The sequence below is a fragment of the Podarcis bocagei genome, assembly GCF_964188305.1.
Source record: "Podarcis bocagei genome assembly, chromosome: 8".
NCBI classification, from domain to species: domain Eukaryota; kingdom Metazoa; phylum Chordata; class Lepidosauria; order Squamata; family Lacertidae; genus Podarcis; species Podarcis bocagei.
Genome location: NC_138133.1, coordinates 43389766 through 43411230, shown reverse-complemented (window position 1 = coordinate 43411230; position 21465 = coordinate 43389766). Strand labels below are relative to the sequence as shown.

Here is a 21465-nt window from a genome sequence, read left to right as displayed (position 1 = left end):
GCAGAAAGAAGTCCAGAAACAGAAGCAGGAGACAAAGGGAGGTCAAGAGGCAGAGATGAGTCAGGCTGTAGACTATATGGAGTTGGCAGAAATGACTGGCAGAATACGAGACCTGGGAGAAGAGACAGTGGAAGAGGATTGGAAAAAGTTCAAGGATTATTTACAAAAATATTATAAGTTGTATGAATGTTAAGAAAATGCACGATAGAAAACAACATGGCATCAGCAATTTAGTTGAAAGAATATGAGAATAAGTGATGTTTAAGAAAAAGACGAAACTTGAAGTAATATTATGTTTAAACTAAGCAGTTAAGTATTCGATAAAAATATTTAAAGTCTGAGACATAATATTTGAGAACTACAAAATAAGAATTGAAATAAGGCAATAAATTGCTGCTTATAATTTTATTATTGAGAACGCAGGAAAGGGTGATGTGAGGAAGTCCAAAGGTTATGGAAGTATGATTTATGGACAGTTGTTTTCGCTGTATTTTATCTATTCTATGTTTATTTTTCTGTTTTTCTGTGCTTTCTTCTGTTTGTTATATTTTTCTTTGTTTAAAATTTGCAATAAATATCTTATAAAAAAAGAGAGATGAGTCAGGCTGTTGAAGAAGCTAGGGGGTTTCCCCCTCCTGCTGTGTCAAGCTCCCCTCCCCCCTGGTCTCCCAGGACCTGAGGAGGTTTGAACAGGGAGGAGCAGAGGGTATAGTGATGTAGTCTCAGATTGCTTAGGAAGGAACCAGGGCAGGAATAGATTTAGGCACTGTGGGAAGGTGGGGACCTCCAACCTCCATAATTGCCTCATAGGAGCAAGGCCTACCATGAAGAGTTGCTGTGCTCATTAGGCCAGCACTTTTGAATATGAAGCTTAAAACAAGATATAATTTTCTTTCAAATTTGAAGCACTGGAATAACATCTTTTGTATATTTAATCATGTACAGCGGTACCTCTGGTTATGAACTTAATTTGTTCCGGAGGTCCATTCTTAACCTGAGGTACCACTTTAGCTAATTGGGCCTCCCGCTGCCACCGCACCACCGATGCGCGATTTCTGTACCACTTCCAGGTTAGCGGAGTCTGTAACCAAAAGCGTTCGTAACCCAAGGTGTTTGTAACCCGAGGTACCACTGTATACTTCTTATTAGAACATCTGGAGCAGGCCACCATGAACTGCTTTGTTTTTATTAGTCCTTCTATAAAGAAGCCATGCTTAGCAGATCATTTACAACATTGGACATTTTAAAAAAAATATTTTTTTTCAAAATTTCAAATACGAACCACAAAAGTACAACTCTTTCCTTGCCATTTTGCTTTCTAGAGCATGTGCTTAAAATAGTTAAGCAGTGTAACTGAGTGTGCCAAGTAGAGATTTCGGCTCATTTATTTCTTTTTTTAAAAAAATAAATCTCATGCTGCAACGCAATAAGGTTTTGAAAGTTGGACGTTTCAAAACCAGTTTGTGATAGTTCAGAATTCCTCTTGGGAATACAGAATATCCTAGGCCCCAAAAGAGCAATGTGAATTGTGACCTAAATATGACTAGATTAAATACAAATAAGGGTCAACACCTATATGATACCAGCATCTTCGCTAAGTACAGTGGTACTTCGGGTTACATAACCCTCTGGATATGTAATCTTCGGGTTGTGAATGTGGCAAACTCAGAAGTGTATACTTCCGGGTTTTGCCATGCACATGTGCAGAAGCGATCTGTGCGTAGCACGCATGCGCAGAAGGGCTCCTCCAGTTACGGATTTTTCAGGATACGGCCAGGCCTCCGGAACGGATCCTGTCCGTAACCGGAGGTACCACTGTAATTTGGTATTTTTGTCAGCCTTGCTGTTGTGAATCTTTCATTAACCACATGCAAAACAGTATTTTTCAGTCTGTTATACTGTAGAATTGTTCAGCAGTAATTGTAAAGGATTATCAGATATAAAACCTCATGATTTTATTATAAAGATTCAGTACAGTAGACCCACAGCTTATGCACGGTTAACTTGTGTGCATTTAGCTTTACGTGCTGGACAAAATAATAATAAATAAATAAAAGGAGGCAGAAAAGGGACAAGCGTGCAGAGAAAAAGATTTCAGCAGTCTCACCCACTGGCAGAGCATAAGCTAATGGCAACTGGGACACACCCCTGAGGGGGGCAGGGCCTGTCGCGATCGAGTGCTTCAGGTGCTGCAGCCTCTCTCCACTCCTGGGTCAGGCTTGACCCAGGAGTGGAGCTGTGGCTGGTGGCGCCCGGCTGCCGTGTTGTCTCTGTAGCTCCCTCGCACTCAGGAGTCAGTCTCCAGTGAGGGATTCCTGTTGTAGGGGCGCCTGGTTGTGCCCCCTCAAAACAAAAACACTGGGCCACGGTCCCCCAGCCCCGCTCCCCAAGCTATGCCATCTGCCATTGCACCCAATGTGTTTTGTCTATATGTGATTTTGGCTTTATGCCCCATCCCTGGAATGTAACATCAGTGTAACTACTGTATAAAAATATCTGGAGCCGTTTCCTCTTCATTTTTCTTCTGTAACATCAAAGAGTGATGGGATCCATTTGTTGAAATTAAAGCACCTGATTTCAACTATATTTTTTTAAAATATGCAATCATTTATCTCAATAAATTCTTAGCAGAATTTTTCATCCAGACAATATCGCACTGATTAATTATATTTATTGTTGTTTCTGAAATTGCTGTACAAAATTTAGAAGCACGGTTGCATTTATACCAATTATGTTATAATGCTGTCATTACAACTTATGTTAAAAAATAGGGATTGTTTTGTCATGGGACTCAAAATGAGGAAATGTTACAATATTTATTCACCAGAACAACCATACCCTCTTGTTCTATCCTTGTAGGTAGGCAGAATTATTTCCATAGGACTTACTCCTTGTTCAAGTTTTGCTGGGTTTTGCTGCAAGAGCACCTATAACAGCAGCTTTCCTACCAAAACAGCACATTGCATTCTCCTTTTAAACAGAATTAGAACAGGTGTACATTGAGCAAATATACCACATGTGATTAAATATTAAGCACTTCACTTCTTTAAACAATACGGTTAGCATCAGAAAAATAAGAATAGAAAACTAGCAAACATTTCTACAGGCAAAGAAGATGAGAGAGAAAACTTGATGAAAGCCTCATTTTCAAAGGGATGCCTGAAGCATGTAGCTAGAGGCAAGTTAACATTAGCTGTAGTCCTTTGTAAGACCTATTTATGGAAAGGGATGTAGGGCTCTTTTGTTTTTGTTTTTACCATAACAAGCAAGCAAACAAAAACTATGCTGCAGAAATTACCATACTTACAGTACTTATTTGTATTTTTGTACCTTGCCGCTATTTGACCCTTAATTTAGCAAGTTTTCCTAATTATTTTGCTGCTTTATAAAATGCTGTTTCTTCTTTTTTTGCACTACTGTATAAAAGAGGTCATCAGTAGAGCAGAAATACAGAGACGGTTGTACTGCTTTATAGCATATGACTATGTTTTCTTGGCTCAGAATATAGACATTAGTTGGATAGGCTGTTTGGTCCATAATGTAAAGAATCTCTTCACTTTGTTCGGGGGGTGGGGAGGACAGAACTGTGGCAAATTAACGGGTGCAGAAGCACCAATTTGTATATATATATGTACCGTATTTTTTGCACCATAACACTAACTTTTTTCCTCCTAGAAAGTAAGGGGAAATGTCTGTGCGTGTTATGGAGGGAATGCCTACGGGTGGCATGCCTACGGATTTTCCTCCTCTAAAAACTACGTGCGTGTAATGGTCGGGTGCGTGTTATAGAGCGAAAAATATGGTACTTTGCTTCCCCTTTACTCTCATAGTCAGTGGTCAGGGGTGATGGGAGTTGTGGTCTCTAACAACATCTAGGAACGCAAGGTTGAGAAAGGCTGCTCTAGACCAAGGATAGCCAACCCGGTGCCCTCCAGATATTATTGGACTTCAGTTCCCATCAGCCTCAGCCAACACAGCCAATAATAATATATGATGGTAGGTATAATCCAACACCACCTGGAGGCTACCATGTAGGTTACCCCTACTTCAGACAGAACTGCACTGGGTTTTTAGCAGGCCCAACATCCTTGGAAAACTCCAGGGCTCCGTGAATACACTTAGGCCTTGGCCTGCTCACCTCTCAGCCTTGCCTAGAGCAGTAGTGGAGGGTTGCAAGCCTTTTGTCAGTATTTTTCCCCACAGTGCGATGGAGCCAACCTTTGTCATAGCACTGTAAGCAACTAAAATGGTGGGCGGCTTGTCGTTATTGCCAGAGGCCACGGGGCTGTTGTCACCACCATTAGTAACCCTACCAATAAGGGCAACAGTGTCAGAGAGGTCGCACCCATGGACACTTGGCCAGGCAGCCAAGCTCTCTTTTTTAGTCATTGTATGGGACTAATTTGATTTTCCTAAAGCAAGAATAAAACCGTAATTGTAAAGTAAGCATATTCATATAAGGCAAGAATGTTTTGGAAAAACATTGGGGGGGGGGAGTTGAAAGACTTTGTTTATTTTTCATTAAACATACATTTGCATGCAAAACTTATATTTTTATATTGCATTCCCAACTAGATTGTGGGGGTAAACAGCCAGCCCACGGTGCCATGCTCCTAAGATTTATTGGCATATCTGAGCAAGTGGAGCTGTGCATAGTGTTGCAGCATAGTTGACTTACAAAGAAAGAAAATTTAAGAAGGGTACTCAGTATCAAATAACCCACAGTACGCTGGCAAAACAAAAAACTTTTGAAATTTTACTGTTTCTAATTTCCTTAGTGATGTTTTAGAGGTGGCATGCTGTCCTTCCTAAAGGAAATATTATGATGTGAAATGAAAGCATGGTTAATGAATTAACATGTGTGTGTCTGTGTTATGTATTATATATGTGTAGGAGACATTTCCTTGTTAGTCATGGCTATTAGATGTGTGGTAAAGTGTGTTTAAAAAAATCTCAGTGAGGAATTGCTGAAGCTTTTGTAAAGATTGGATATGTCACCTGTCTGTTCCAAATGTGCTGCATGATATTTCTGAGATGCATTCTTGCTACCTTTTCATTTGTTTCTCCAGTTCTAGTCTCATCTTGATTTTTTCATACATTAATATTTGGCTTTTCTTTCCTTCCATTTCATCTTTTCCTCCACTGCCTAAATCCTTCCACCATCATGGCAGAAGAAGCTATCACTCCTACACTTATTACCTGTAAGTAACTTACTTGTGCATCATCAGAGACATGCTTTCTGCCATGTTGTTCCTCTGTGCATGAATAGTGAATACTAATGATTCAAACTTCCTTTGTGAAACTTGAAACACTTTTCTGCCTCGCTTGAAACCAAACATCTTCATGTCATTGTATTCAAATCCACGTTTCCTTTAGGTTTCCTTTGCCACGTACTGTGTGTTAAAAGTGTTGTAATTTTTTTTTCCTCATCAAAAATATTAGGAAAATACAAGCACCATTATTAGGATTTCAGAAAACAAAACCAAGTTTAGGGTACCTTTAAATAAAATACTTGGATCCAGATCTTATGCATGTTTACTTAGAAACAAGCCCAACTGAGTTCAAAGGGCTTATTCCCAAGTAAGTGGGCATAGAGTTGTTGTTTTTAATTTTTTGTCCTTGTTGAAAATCTAGTGATGTATGTACATGTGCAGCCATTTACCATACATCCATTGCTGTATACATTTTAATCCAATTCATAAATAAAATGCTGCTTAAATGTTGCATATTCTGTAACACATAGTTGTGCTGTGTTGATCCCAGAGAATGAGACGTACATAGTAGGTAAGAGGGTATTTTCTATTTGAAATCAAAAGGGCGTGTTCACAAGGTTATGTTTACTTGTTCGCTGTTATTTTTAAAGAGGACCAAATTTTAAATAGAGCAGGAGTGTTTGTACGGCATTGTCTGTCGGGATGACCTGCCTGTTCATTTCTTTCTGAAGAAAATCTATAGGCAAGTACATAGTGCATGAACCATAACTGTATAGTAAGCATTTATGGTAGTTAATTTGTAGATAATCCTCCTTGGGAGGAGGGTTGTTGCCTTTATGGAGCACATAGAAGAATACCAGTGAAATCTGACAAACCACTTTTGGAAATGGAGTGATGATCTCGATGGACCTTTAGCAGAGCTCTCCTGGCATTCTCACAATGGCATAGCCCTGCACAAGGTTTCCTACTCCTGCTCCTGTACAGCAAGAGTGAAATGTATGAATCAAGCATGGAGGGGTGAGAGGAGGCATGAGATATTAATAAATAACTGCAACAATTTACCTTAAAATACACAACTTCCTTTTAAAACATTTTTAAAATCTTCAATTTATCAAAGCGTGAACATCTGTGTGGTTGTACACCTTTTGACCCCCATCTTATCTGAAATCCATGCCTGGATGAAGCATTCCCAGCCTAAGAGTTGATGATGATGATGATGATGATGATGATGATGATTATAGCTCAGGGCAGTTCACATACTAAAAGATTAATTGGTGAAAGACCTATAGTAATAACCAGTGTTATTTTTCTAGAAAAAGAGGTGCCAGAACTCGAACACCTCCTTTGTTAGAACGGCAATGGTGCCCACTTGAGAGGTGCCTGAACTGAGTTCCAGGGAGTACCAGGTGAAAAAAAGCCCTGGTAATAACTAATGACATTTGAGTTCTGTGCATGGTTTAGTGTGGGCATTGGGGAGAACTGGGATCTTTAACAGCTGTCTAGCAAGCAGAAATTAAACAGGTTGAACCTTTTCAAATATGAAAATACAAATAGTGTGTGCAGATTTTATGCCAATTTGAGTCTTCTTTTGTGAACGCAACAGAGGGCCCCGTCCACTGAAATTGCTGTTGGCGCCCCTGGGGACAATTCCAGTATGTGAAATAAATGACCCAGTAAAGTTAATTTCTGGAATGTAGGGGGTTAGACTAGATGACCCTTGGGATCCCTTCCAACTCTACGATTCTATGAAATGAAAATCAGCCTCAATTGCAGGCTTTTACGCTCTTGGCCCAAATCTCTTTGAATAATAGAACAAAGATAGTTGCACTCCTGTGGCGCAGAAACAGTTGGGATGTTAAGAAATTATTTGTATATAGCACATTCCCAGAGAAAAATAAAGGGTGCAGTAGAAAAGCTTGTGGGGAAGGATTTTATATTCTGCTAAGCTTTTAAATGGCTATAAAAAAGAGCTAGCAGACTGCTCCTTGAATGCAGTGCATGAAAGGAAGTATTGGATTACCTTGGGCACTGACAGCATGTGGGGAAAAGACAGAAAACGTCTTGTGGAGGCTTCGATGGCGGGTGTCATTCTATTTTATTCCATGATTCCTGAACATCTGAAGTATCATTGTGACTGTGCCCACCTCATTACGGTTTGCACACTCTTTGTGTACAGAAATGTTGCTTAAGGCTAAGTTACACTGCATGGCGAAGCCACAACTTGGTAGGTAATTTATGTTGCTTAGGGACTGTAGTTTCATAACAAATTAAGCTGTTAGTTTTCAGGGTGATTTAATGAAATATTGAACCAAGTGCCAAGGGCAGAACCATGAGGAATGAGGTGAACGTACACAAATCAGTGCACAGTTTTGTTTTGTTTTAAAAAGGCGAAAGGTGGAGAAAAGTAACTCAAATGTCTTTTTATTCCTGTGTTTTAGTTCTTGCTAGCTCAGAAAAGTTAAAACAAAATGCTTCTGTCTCTGGAGTGAAATGTGTTCATTTAGCCTGCTAGCATTAGCATTCCTGTGTAATTATATTTTTATTTGAACTCTGAATCTCTTATCCTTTGAATGCCTTTTAAACCCTACAGAATATGCTCTGGATGAAATGCCTTCATTGACCCTATTGGTGGGTGTTATGACTAGATTAATGATAATCTACCCCAAGGTACCATCTGTCAGCCCTCTTTTGTATTTCCACTAGGTAAATTGTCTCAGCCTGCCCATTCTTTCCCCCTCTCCAACTCTTCAAAGAATTTCTTTCCTGCCGTAATGCCACAGGAGAGAAGACAGCCCTATCTCATGATTAAGCAACATCTGGTTGGGGTAGCTTGTGTACAAAAGATACCAAACTTTCCTTGGGTGATTGCCACTGGGTAGTGAGGGGAAATGTAGGTTAAGGAGTAGACATGGCCATTTCTTCACTTTGGTTTATTGTTTTGTTTTTCAACATCATGATTGCAATAATATATTGTCAAGGTGGGATGAACAACTGTTAGCTACTAAGGAGTCAAAGAGACATGGGAGGGATGAAATCTCAACTACTTTATTATTTTAAAATTCACTAACACATTCATACATATTCCTGGGTTTGAAGGTAACAGCATTGACCCATTTAAAAACAAACAAGCTGGACCAGATCTGTGTTATATAGATGGTGTCCCAAATTGTTCCACAGGTAATAGTGCTGAACTATACAGTGTGGAGCTGCTGTTTCATTCTTTGGAGGAAGATTTCGTGTCTGAAAAAATGTGCATTGTACCTATGACATGACAGCACTTAAGAAGGAGATGAAAAGGGAGGGCAGGGCATGATTTTTAATGATAGGGCTGACTAGAACAAAGTCGTTCCGTGTGGCCTCCACCCACTAAATATGCTCTGGAGAGTTGAGGGGACACCCAGTACAAGTTTAGGGGGTACAAGAGAAGGGGGATAACTCCCCTTGTGTGAGCAGAATTCCCCAAGCACATATCCCACTTAGCACTACGTTGAATTCCACACATTATATCATTACTAGGCAGTGATTAACATTGCATAATGAAATAGTGAGGATTGTCAGTCTATTGAAATTAAAATTTGCTGCCCAAAATTAGGCGACATTGCAAACACGTTTTATTCTATGAGTCTCTTCCCTCGGCTTATGAGTCTAACTCAGGAAGTCTGGAAGCTAGGGATGTAAGTGGACAGGCTAAGAAGACAAGGCTAGATAGGACTTAGGGAACATGTGGCTGCTGACAAGTGCCCACAACTTATATTAGTTAATTAGGTTGTGCCAGGATTTTTTGGGGTAGGGGGATGTTTCATTTACCTTTTTTGCTGCTGTATGTCCTGATTACCTCAAAATTAGGGGGGCGATATTCCTCCCCTTCACCTCTGCTCGGTGGGCAAACACTTTTGCCTATGTTTGCTTCTGAAATTGCTTTTGCAGGGATTTAAAGAACCACATGCTCTCCCCTTTTGAGTCCTGTATTTCGTAGGCATTTATACAGCTTGTGTTTGGCAATTGATGTTACACCTTAACAGTCTACTGAAATAATGTTTTCACAGTGTTTGAATCTAGGTGTATATGGAAGACTGGTAATGTGCCTATGGATTTCTTTTTTATTTTATTATTGCATGTTAACTTGGAGCTTTGCCTTCTCTGTTTCTCTCTCACTAGAAGCCATTAAACACAGATACTTGCTGAATGTGCCTACTGCATGAAAGCTTTAATTAAATCTACAAGCTGAGCCTTAAAAAGAACAAGAATCAAATTAATTGTAACCAGGGCTGTGCATTTGTTTCAGTGACAGGCCTTTGCGCTTTGGAGAAAGTGCAATCTGTGTACCCTTATCTGAATTAGTAATTTCAATATCACTTTTCATTAGCATGGTAGGTCATTGCCGTGTGTCTTCTGTCTAACACTGTTTGCCTCACAAATAGAGTCTGTTCCAACCACTTTGCCATAGGATTCCATAGCTGTAAACCCATGAAGTGGAATAAACTCTTTTTCAGCTTTCTGCACCATTGGTTTTTGTGAGTTCTTCTCCAGACTGAGCTTCCTAATTAGGCGACAGCATAATTAAGGCAAATGCAGGATATGCAAATATGGCAACTGGATTTATAGCAGATTAGGGTTATTATGCTGGGCTAGAGATAAATTAATTTATAAGCATCATTATTATTGACTTTTCAATGACCTAAAGGCAAAAATCTATATAATGTAAGATTAGATTGTAGGCTTAAAAATATAGTCAAAAGAAAGCAAGTATTGAACCAGGCCTGCTTCCACAGGTCTTTTAAAAATGAAAGCACCTGTAGACATTATCATGCAAGTATTCAGCAATTGTTTAAATCAGTGTCAGGTGCTATTTATCTACTGCTTCTCTATCTGTTCCTCTGCGTAACATAAATCAAGATGCACATTCTGAAATCACACTTTCAAGGGAAAGGCCATTTTAAATCTGATAAGGTGCCTAGACTGCAGGGAAACTCATTTATTTAATAACAATGTGCATGTTAAAGTCTGCTCCAAGTTTGGAGGCATGCCCTAAGGATAGGAGGTCCTATCCTGCACAGGTAAATATAAAATTGCTTTCTCTTCTCCCACAAATTGTCACCACAGAGAGTCTGATCAGGCCCCTGGCCTGGAGGATTGAGGACTTTAACGAACAGGACCATTTTTACCATGTGAATTGTAGGCTCTATTTTGATTGCATGGGAGCAATGGGTTTTAAAAAAACCTACATCCCATAGTCCCAATCCATATCAAAGGTCAACATAGGCAGGGTTTTGTTTTGTTGAGGGTCGGGGGAGGAAGGGAGTGAGCCCTCCACTCAAGGGTAGAACAATGCAGTTAAGGGCATCTGGTATTTAGTCCTTAGGGTCCCAAATATTTGTATTTTACTATTTTTCACTGGTTATTTATTGCTTATTTGTTATAATGTGTCCTTCTGTTTGGATATACTTCATGCCAGGTTGCAATAGATTTTCTTCATCTGAAATATTAAACAAATTCAGTTAGATTGAACCATAACTTTGATTTCCTTCAACTGAAGGGGCAGAATTTTCATATTTACCAGAGCTGGTGTATCATAGTGGTTAGAGTGTTAGACCAGAACTTGGGACACCAGGGTTCAAACCGCCACTCAATCATTAAACTCTTTTCTAGGCTTTGGGCCAGTCACTATCTCTTAGATTGACCCACCTCACAAAGTGGTTGTGAGGTTGAAATAAGGGGGGGGGGAGCACGTATACCACCTTGAGCTCCTTGAAAGAACATACATCAAATAAATAAAATACCTGTTTTGCTTATTATCTGTAGCCAATATATTTTAAAGAATGCATAGCAAACAACACAGTAGAAGGGAAATGAAAGGAAGCTATTAAGCATCCAGTTTTGTGGTGGCCACCCTGAAATACTACAGTATGCCTATTTTCTAGGTTTGAATATGTGGGCTGCAGTGATAAATATGCTTACTAGGCAGTAATCCACCCCCGGCCAGAAGACAGTAAGCCTTAAATAAACATAAATAGTATCGCACTGTTTGTGACTCATTGAAATACATTTTAGTTATCTGCCATAATAATAACATAGTAGTTGCCTATCTAGCTTTACTGGATATTCATTTTAGTGTGGGATTAATGTAAAATTGGAAATGTCATTTAATGTAATTGGTTACATTAGTGGAAGCATTATTTACGGAAGGTTTTGTTATTGTTAGGGTCATGCCATCAGGCAATCAAGCAAATGAGATCAAACTAGTGAACCTTAGGAAAATAAATTAACCTCAACAATAAATAAAAGGTTAGTATCCACTGCAAGCACTCCCAAACTAGCTAATCTTGATTAATTGTATATTTCACTTTAGGCTATAGATCCTCTTTAAAATGCTATTCAGATTATTAATGCATGATGCCATTATATTAATGTAGACTAAAAGTAATGCTTCTTATTTTCGCTTATTAAAGAAAAGTAGTTATCTAATTGGCTTATCAGCATCAAATTAGCTTCCTATTTATATTTATTTATTCTCACCTTTTCTCCAAGGAGTTCAGGGTTCTATGCACAAAAGTTACCAATTTTATCTTTACAATAACCTTGGGTGGGCATTTGGCCATAGAACTCCTCGATCCATAGCTTTGTTAAGAGGTTTATATGTTATTTGGTGTATTTTGTACTTTCTGTGAGTTGCCACGTTTCTAGCATACTTGAAGGTTAGAATCCAATGCGTGTTTCTTATACTATCATTCATTGCAATGTATGCTCCTACTTTTCCATTTTAAGAGTGCAACTACTGTGACCTCAGAAGCCAGTATCCACACATAGCAGGTGCTGTGTTTTGTGTTCTAGGGCACAGCATGATATAACTATAAAAGTAAAGCACATTACTTGTCATGGTGGTTGAAGTAACATTTTTACAGCATGACGGCCTGACAGCTTCTTGTTGTATCTAATTAACTAGAAATGCCTGTATAATTTTAGCAGCACGGTCTTTCCCCCCCCCTCTCTCCCCCCCCTCCACTTTCCATTCTGGGACCACCGTGCAGGTGGCAACTACAAGAATTTTCAATTCTTTATTTCCCTTTGAGTGTTGGGGGGGGGGTTGTGTGTGTTGTTTTTTTAAGCATGCCAGCTTTTCATCTTGTAAACTAAAAATAAATGATTTGCCAGGATCAGATTGAAATTAAGGGTTGATTCATAAATGTTAAAAAAAGTAATTATGTACATTTTCATTAATTATTGCATGGGTACTTTTGCATGCAAGAACAAACTGCTGAGTACTTCAGTTTTTTATGCATATATGAAGGCATCTGATTGAACAAAGCTGAGATATTTTCTTACTAGATGATAGACACAGGATGTAACTAACATTTTGATTAACTTGTGGGGCGGGGAGAGAGAGAGAGAAAGAATGAACACCGTTAAAGCTAAAGTATTTACAAAACTTCATTGTAGCAGCCATGTTCCTGTGAAACCAAACTGGTTTATACAGTCTGTTCATCATTTGATGGCTGAAATATAATGTGAATATATGCATGTGGGAATGGACTATTACAGAATTTCATATTACTCTTCAGTTTAGACATTCAGCTGCCAATCATCATTAGGTTCACTGAATTAAATCTAGAGTTACGCTTCCATGTGAGTAAAGGCTCCTTCCATTTACGGAAGAGACTGAGATATAGTGATTTTAAACTCCTGTTTGTCAGGGGAATAAGAAACTGTCAACAGGAAAGCAAGAAAAACAAACAAAATGGAATAAATTAGATGCCATTTTCACACCCCAGTGTAACGCCTCACTTAGCACTCTGTCTATTAAATAAGAGGCACAGCACGGACTAGGATGCTTTCAATCTGTTGAGTAATAACTGATCATGGCAAAAACTGCTGGACAAAAGCCTAGAAATAAACTAACTACTTTATGAATAGGAAATTCTTGGCTTGTCTGTGGTAGCAATTATTTATTTGTTGTGACTGTAGCAAGAGAATGATTTATAGCCTACTCAGGCTCTAAATATCACACACAGGAAGAAACATAACTACTGGCTAAAAGGTCCAACACATTCTGTCCACTTAGTTAAAATGCAGCACTGTTTGGATGACATTTTTGTGATAATGTGAAGGGGGAAATCTGTTTAGAATAACCGCAGTTATGTTCTGCTGATTGTTGTTGTTTTAAATGGTATCGGGCTGGCTTGAATTGTTCTTTACTCACTAGCAGCATTTTGAGCTATCAGAATATCCCTTTAACTTTAAAGAATTTGTTTAAAATACTGATTTATATGGGGGAGGGACAATCATCTCCATCCAGATTTTCAACCAGATCCATGTACTGTTAATTTCACTAATGCTGAAACATGAAATGGTGTTCCCATTGAGAGCCAGTGTGGTGTAGTGGTTAAGAGCGGTAGTCACGTAATCTGGGTAACCGGGTTCGCTTCCCCGCTCCTCCACATGCAGCTGCTGGGTGACCTTGGGCCAGTCACACTTCTCTGAAGTCTCTCAGCCCCACTCACCTCACAGAGTGTTTGTTGTGGGGGAGGAAGGGAAAGGAGAATGTTAGCCACTTTGAGACTCCTGAAGGGGAGTGAAAGGCGGGATATCAAATCCAAACTCTTCTTCTTCTTCTTCTTCTTCTTCCCACACTATCCACTGAGCCCCTACCCAACTCCTTCAAGGTAATTAAAAGGAAATGTACAGTTTTCCTTCTGTCACAACAAAACATATTTATGGTGAGCTCATTACATTGATGCAGTCACCAGATTCCCTTCACTCAACATTTTATGCTTAATATCGGAAAGGAAGTTATATTATTTTTACATGTTTGAACATCTGTTTGTAACCACATTCTTGTTTGAACTTACGTTAAACAACACCAGTTATGATGATCATAATAGTACACTAAGAAAGGTTTGCTGTGTTGGAAAAATTGAACTTGGATTTTGAACTCTGTAAAGGTGTTCATTGCTGGTGCAAACTGTGTGATAGCGTTGCACATAGGTATTACAGAGAGAGCTTTTCTTCTTTCACAAGTGTATGTTAAGGATTTGCAGAAGGCATGCAGCAGTTTTGTGAAAGCCCATCACTGTGGCAGATATGAATAGCCTAGCAAATACCTGTTTTAACCCACTGCACATGTCTGGAGAAAGCAGTTGGGTTGTGCCGCACAGGGGAGAGTGTAGTGGTGTTCAAGAAGAAGAAGAAGAAGAAGAAGAAGAAGAAGAAGAAGAAGAAGAAGAAGAAGAAGAAGAAGAGTTTGGATTTGATACCCCGCCTTTCACTCCCTTTAAGGAGTCTCAAAGCGGCTAACATTCTCCTTTCCCTTCCTCCCCCACAACAAACACTCTGTGAGGTGAGTGGGGCTGAGAGACTTCAGAGAAGTGTGACTGGCCCAAGGTCACCCAGCAGCTGCATGTGGAGGAGCGGAGACGCGAACCCGAGAACATGCTAGATACCAAAAGAAGTAAACAGACCAAAATTTGTATGGGATACAACTTCAAAGAAGCAAGCCAGGTCCTATTTCTGATAGTCCATGCATTATCAACACTATTGGTCCAACCTAGACTGCTGGAACATGCTTAGAAGAAGAGGTGCCAGCTTCTGAAGGAGAAGGGGGGTACAACATCACGTGGTGCATGACGTCAGGACATCAGAGGAGCTGGGGATGGAGCCTAACACAGCAGCAGCATGGCTTCAATGGCCACAGCTCCTCCTCCTGCCACTGCCACCAACCAGGGGCTGTTTTGCCACTTCTTCCTCTCCACGGCAGGAGGAGGAAGAGAAGGAGCTGGTAACTGAAGCCCCACTACACTTGGTTCTGTGCTTAGCCCCTCCTCTGAAGCTTTTGGACATTGGGGGGGCCTGCCTCCCCCCAAAAAAAATTGGGTGTGGGAAGTGTTTGGCCCCCGCTTGGAAGGTGAGAGCTGACTACAGTGGTACCTTGGGTTAAGAACTTAATTCATTCTGTAGGTCTGTTCTTAACCTGAAGCATCACATTAGTTAATGGGGCCTCCTGCTGCCGCTGCACCACTGGAGCACGATTTCTGTTCTCATCCTGAAGCAAAGTTCTTAACCTGAGGTAATATTTCTGGGTTAGCAGAGTCTGTAACCTGAAGCGTATGTAACCTGAAGTGTATGTAACCCGAGGTACCACTGTATAGCTGTCAAGAGCTAACACTGTTCCCACGACTCTTCTCACCAATTGTTCATGCCAATACACTGTAGAAAATATCATAGAAGCTGATATTTTGATCAAATGCAGGCTATTTCTTTAGGTAAATACCATAAAAATGCCTAATGGTGAAAGGACTAAACAGAAATTTAGAGTTCCTAACTCAGCAAAATGGACAGTGGGTGGAATCCAATTTCCTTTTGTTCCAATGGAAGAGAAAGGAAGGTGATATTTGCCAATTCCCCCTCCTCCCTGCAACCCCCTGTGTCCCAAAAGGTTGGTTACGGGGTTTTGGAAGACCCTCCAGATCAGTGTATAAGGTTATGCAGGGGACTTAACATAGGAAGAAGCAGCCGGCAAAATCACCTGCCCTCTTCTCTCCCATTTGCAGAGGCTTCCAATGGATCAAAAGCTCTTCAACAAGCACAAAGATACAGTTGGAATCATCCCTCCCTTTTGGACAGTATGCTGCCATTGAAGTAGTAAAAGGTGCAATAGTAACAACATTGTGATGCTGTTAGGAATTGGGCACTTTTATATCCTTTCTCCTAAAGAACAGTGTGTAAGGCAAAAGGTAGCATATTATCTTGTGGGCCACAGCACAGCAGGCTGGTGATGGTCGACTGTGTGTGTGTGTGAATTAGCAGTGTGAATACAGTAAGGAAAGACATGACACCAGCCTGGGATCAAAATCAGCCATAACTTTATTGATTGCAGATGTAGATCAGATTTGACTTAGACATTGCTGACTGATATTTCCATCAGGGTCGGTCCTAGTGAGAGGATATCCTCCATTGATGCAGATCTATTGGGGAAATCCCATCAGGATGCCATTCAAGGATGTTCTGTGGCCCAACAGCCCCAGTCTGGACTTCCAGAGAGAACCCTACCCTTGGACCCCCTTAGTGGGTTACGCAGAATTTATCCTGGAATTTTGTGGGTGGGACACTCCCTCCGAAAATTTTTGATTAAGGACTTTTATGCCCTGCAGTCAGAGCAGACTGAAGACTAGCCCAGCCAGTTCCGAAGACAGGCTGTTACCACTCTTCAGGGCCTCTGAGTGACCCATTTGTATTTAAAATCACTGACGGGCAATCCCACTAGTCGAGGACAGTGCTGGCCTAACCTGACCATGCAGGGTTGCCTCCTCCTGGCCCCCCTCCATCAATTGTGCCAGACCACAACTGCCGCCACCATCAGAGTGGTATCCATAAGCAGTATTCGCTCTCACAGAAGGTGGTCTGTTTAAAAATGTAGCCTGCATTTATTTTCTTTTTAAAAGAACAATATTTTTTAACTTTAACAAAAGCTTGTTTCTTAGAAACACAGTGTAGATTTTGTTATCTGTCAGAGGATTTCCAAAGTCAAATAAATATTAAGATACCAGTAAGTTGGCACGCGCGCACACACACAGCGCCCAATTTAAAGGTTATGGTTGAGGACAATACAAGCTGAAATCCTAAGAGAAAAATTTACCAATATGTTCCAACTGCTTTGGGATATTCTGAGGATACAAATAAGCTATTAAAAATTCTTTACTGGCCACTTAGTCTGGTTTATGATACCTTTGTTTTGTCATAGCTGCACAAAGCAGCTGGAACAGACTTGGTGAATCAGGTCCTAAGAATGTAATAGAGGATAATTCAGGGTTAAGGACTCCATAAACAAGCCTATTTTTCCCTAAGAAGCTTCAACAGAAGGCTCCCTCTGCTCCTTGTAAGCACAAAAGTGGTTTGCAATACAAATGCATAGAACAAAGTACATTGCTCTAGCAGACTCTCATTTGAAGGTCAAACAACAACATATTGCAGTAGTTGAGCATGTGGTCTGTAAGAATAGCTATTGTCAGTCACATGACATAACTTTAAGTTTCACCATGTATGGTTCACTTTCCCCAATTACTATTTATTTTTACAAAATGCCCCCACAGAAGTTGTAGATGGCAATGTTTAGGTCCATTGCAACTATAGAGCAGATGTGAGAACCTTTGGCATGCCACATGTTGCTGGACTACAACTCCCATCACTTCTCACCATGGTCAGTAGAGGATTTACAGGATCATGTTGACTTGTTTGTAAATTATCCAGAGTATATATAGATTTGTCGTCTTGAATAACAGAAAGCTGGTCCAAGCATCAAACTTCACTTGACTCCCACAACACCTTCAAAGCAACAACCCTAAATGTACATTTGGAATTTGCAGAATGCAATGCAAGTCATTGTGTGTGGGCACAGGAAAGGTAGAGGCTACTCATTCCTCTCTGGTAGTTTGTGTGTTTTTTGTTTTTTTTTTTTGGGGGGGGGTTAAAATCAAAATCACCCTTCCCCAGTTACTTTTCCCCATTGTGCCCCTGGAGTGGGACTTCTACATACAACAAATGTACATTTACTTTGCAAAAAAGAAGACAGGAATGGTCTTCGTGTGGCTAGGTGTCACATATAGTTTTCTCCATAGGTCAATATTCTCTGTCTCAAAATGCCAAAAAGGTGTCTTGAGATTATCATACAAGTCAATATGTTGCAACAATCCCCTATTGTTTGCTCTAGAGGGTAGGACCTGAACCAATGGATTCAAATTACAAGAAAGGAGATTCCAACTACACATCACAAAGAACTTTCTGACAGTAAGAGCTGTTCAACAATGGAAGGAACTACCGTATTTTTCGCTCTATAACACGCAGATTTTTTCTCCTGAAAAGGAAGGGGAAATGTCTGTGCGTGTTATGGAGCGAATGTGTGGTCCCTGGAGCCGAAAAATCAGACAAAAATCAAATCGGGCTTCACGATTGCTGAAACGGAACAAAGAGCAGGGAAAGCCCCTCCCCTCCAGGCAAGAAGAGGAAGTGGTTGCTTTCCTGCATTCTGCCTCAGGGTCTTACTGCCCACCCGCTCTGTTTCGTTACTGTGTTTGCTCAAACGGAACAAAGAGCAGGGAAAGCCCCTCCCCTCCAGGCAAGAAGAGGGGAAAAGCAGAGCGTCCTTCGTTCTATCCTCTCCCTGCTCCGGAGGGAACAATGTTTGTGAAGGGAGAGAGATTACAGGTTCAGCTTAAAATTCTGATTTGACTTCCTGCTTTTTGTTTTTGGGGACACACAGCATTCAAATATGCTTTCTTCAATTTAAAAGGATGAAATCCTTAAACAGTGTTTTGCCTGTAAATTCATGCGATCTGGAAGATTACAGTGTTGTGTACCTCTTAAGGGATGGCAAAGCTTAGGTTTCGCTGCTAAATAGTTCTTAATGCAGTTAAAATGCTTTCTTCTGTCAAGGCAATTAAAAAAAATAAATATCAGGCAGCCGGAAAACATGCAGATGGGAGGGAGGGAGAGAGAGAGAGAGAGAGAGAGAGAGAGAGAGAGCGCTGGCTGGCTTGTGTGGGTAGGTGGGGGGACTTTTGCCTTCCTTTCCTCACGTTATAGCCCTCTCCTGCATTCTTAGCCTTCTGTGTTTTTCCTTCCCTCCCCACTTAAAATGTGGTTACAAAGCATGGATCCACATGGATCCTCAGGATCTTTGCATTGGGTCACCCCAAATTCACCATCAGAGCACACAGCATGTCCATGGCTACAGCCTGCCCCCCAAAAATCACGCACCCACTGTTGCCTGGGGCTGCAATGGTGCAAAAAAAGTGGTTACAGGGATTCTCAGGATTTTTGCATTGGGTCACCCCAAATTCACCATCAGATCACATGTCTGTGGCCACAGCATGAAGCACAAAAATGATACGTCCACTGTTTCATTCAGAATATTTTTTCCCTTGTTTTCCTCCTCTAAAAACGATGTGCGTGTTATGGTCAGGTGCGTGTTATAGAGCGAAAAATACGGTACCTTGGAAGGTTCTGGACTCTCCTGCATTAGATATGTTTAAGCAGTTTGGATGGCCACCTGTCAGGGATTCTATAGCTGTGATTCCTGCATTGCAGGGGGTTGAACTAGATGAGCCCCCCCCATCCCTTCCGATGATTCTGTGAAATATACCTCCATAATTTTTCTAACCCTTTTAAGTTATTTTATGCTAGTGACTGTTACACTATCGTGCAACAATGGCTTTCACAGATCAGGCTTGTATTATGTGAACAACTACTTCTTTTTGTTTATCTTCCAACTGCTTATCAGTTTAAATGGGCGAGCCTTTGTTCCTGTGTTTTGAAACTATGAGAATATTTTTACATGTTATAATATATTCTACACAAATTAATGATTTTATGAACATCTTGTATTTTGTTTTTTAAACCCACAAGTTCTAACTATTTGTAATCAGCCCCAGCATAATTCTGGCCATTTTATATTTCATTTTTCTCCTGTTATTTCTAAGTAGATGGAGAACACAACAGATCAGTATAATCCACGTGTTGCATTGAGATAGAGTTGGCACCTGGATGCTTCAACCTACACTACCCTTCAGTATTGTTAAATGCAATGCATTAGAAATAACATTCATTATACCTGGGCATGATTCATTCTTTTCCAGCGCAACTGTTTATGTATTTTATTCCCAGTGATAAAAGGCTGTCGTGAAAATTTGTAGCAAGAGGTTTTTCACTCACTGACTGCTGAAGTTAAAAGTATCATCAGTTCTTTTATAATCCTCCTCCCTGGAACACAAGCATTTACTAAGTAAATGGAGGTGGGAAAACTGATCATTTCAGCTGCCACTGCTAGTTTTCTTGAAAGACTGAAAAACTGCACAAATCCAGTCAATCTGTGGTGGGTGCTTGTAGATAGTGAGTTTATATTTTGTGTCATTGCTGGCTATTATTCATCCTAGGCTGTTTTGTTGCTTACCTCTTCCGTTGTAATACTTTTCTCTGCTTAGTACAGTGTGTGTGTGTGTGTGTGTGTGAGAGAGAGAGAGAGAGAGAGAGAGAGAGAGAGAGAGAGAGGAATTACTATTATTAGTGACTACCTCTTACTGTTCTTCTTCTCAGAGCTCCATCAATAGCCATCTACCCAAATGTGACATTTTTTATTGGTGCTCGTTCATGACACTTTGGGATGTATTTCATCCTTTTCTTTGTGTGCGCCGAGAAGCATAGTGGGGAGAATTGAATCTTGACATTTTGGAGTGAAATTGTCATGTTTTCTTTTTGAAATCCCTGTAGTTATTTAGTGAAATACTGCAGTGGATAGGGGTTTTTTCCCCTCCTGTTGATATATAAATAGAAGGAAGATTAGTTTTGAAAGCACAATGGATTCTTAGAAAGTTCTTTTTTTTAAGTAGACTATACCTTGATGTCTGTAATAGCTTTGAAGGAGTGAAAAATCTAGAAATGAAAGGAAATGGTCTGCAGCCTACTAGCTGTATCACTGAAAGGTGCTATAATGAGAAAGAAATGAAAAGTATTGTGATAAGGAAGGTCATTTTTCTATAATTCATTTCACTTAAATCTTGATAAAAACTCCATTTGAACTTGATTGAAGGTGGTGATGAGACTGAGAAGTATGTGTCTAGAAGACATACTTGGCCTATATCTTGAGTTATAATTGCAGCAAAACCAAAACACTACATTAAGAACTGTGGGATGGAAAAAGAATGATAAGGAATACATCGTGAATGTACCATGGATTCCGTACAGCAGAACTATAAAAGAATGAAAACATTATAGGAGCCTACATGTAGATCATTAGAGAAGCACTTGGGGATAGTTGGCCCATAAGACAAATGGACAGCAAGCCACCAAAAGCAGCCAGTTCCTCCCCCTTTAATCCCAGAGCTTGACCACTTTCCCATTCCTATTCTCCCATTTTATAATCACTCTGCCTGTCTTCCTGAGTGGATCCTGCATGACCTATTCCTGCATTCATAAGTTTCCAGAATGGGAGAGAGAAAAAACAACTTTCCCCCCATGGAAAAATAGTGTCCAGGCAGGGCAACAAGAAGCACCAGTTCTTCCCAATACCTGTCTTTCCTTGAGCTTGGCAATACCTAGCAAATCAGGACACAGTTACTTACTGCAATTTGCATAAGATGCTTCGTTCTAGAGCAACACACACAGTCCATACATTGCAAGCTCTGACTCAGTCTAAGGCAGCTTTCTATATTCCTGTGCATTTCATTGGATATTTATATGTTTGTGAAACACTGGTGTTCCATCTTTC

General features: G+C 40.2%; 1 protein-coding gene across 4 annotated transcripts in view; it reads left to right on the top strand.

Moving 5' to 3' along the window:
- PTPRM (protein tyrosine phosphatase receptor type M) overlaps positions 1–21465 on the top strand; it is a 407502-nt gene that overhangs the window by 281971 nt on the left and 104066 nt on the right. For 2 of the 4 annotated variants that reach the window (XM_081205534.1, XM_081205536.1), the window contains one exon: positions 5172–5201. The exons of the other annotated variants lie outside the window; for them this stretch is intronic. In XM_081205534.1, the coding sequence (XP_081061660.1) occupies positions 5172–5201 (30 nt within the window). The remainder of the gene's footprint in view (positions 1–5171; positions 5202–21465) is intronic. 4 annotated transcript variants of the gene reach the window in all.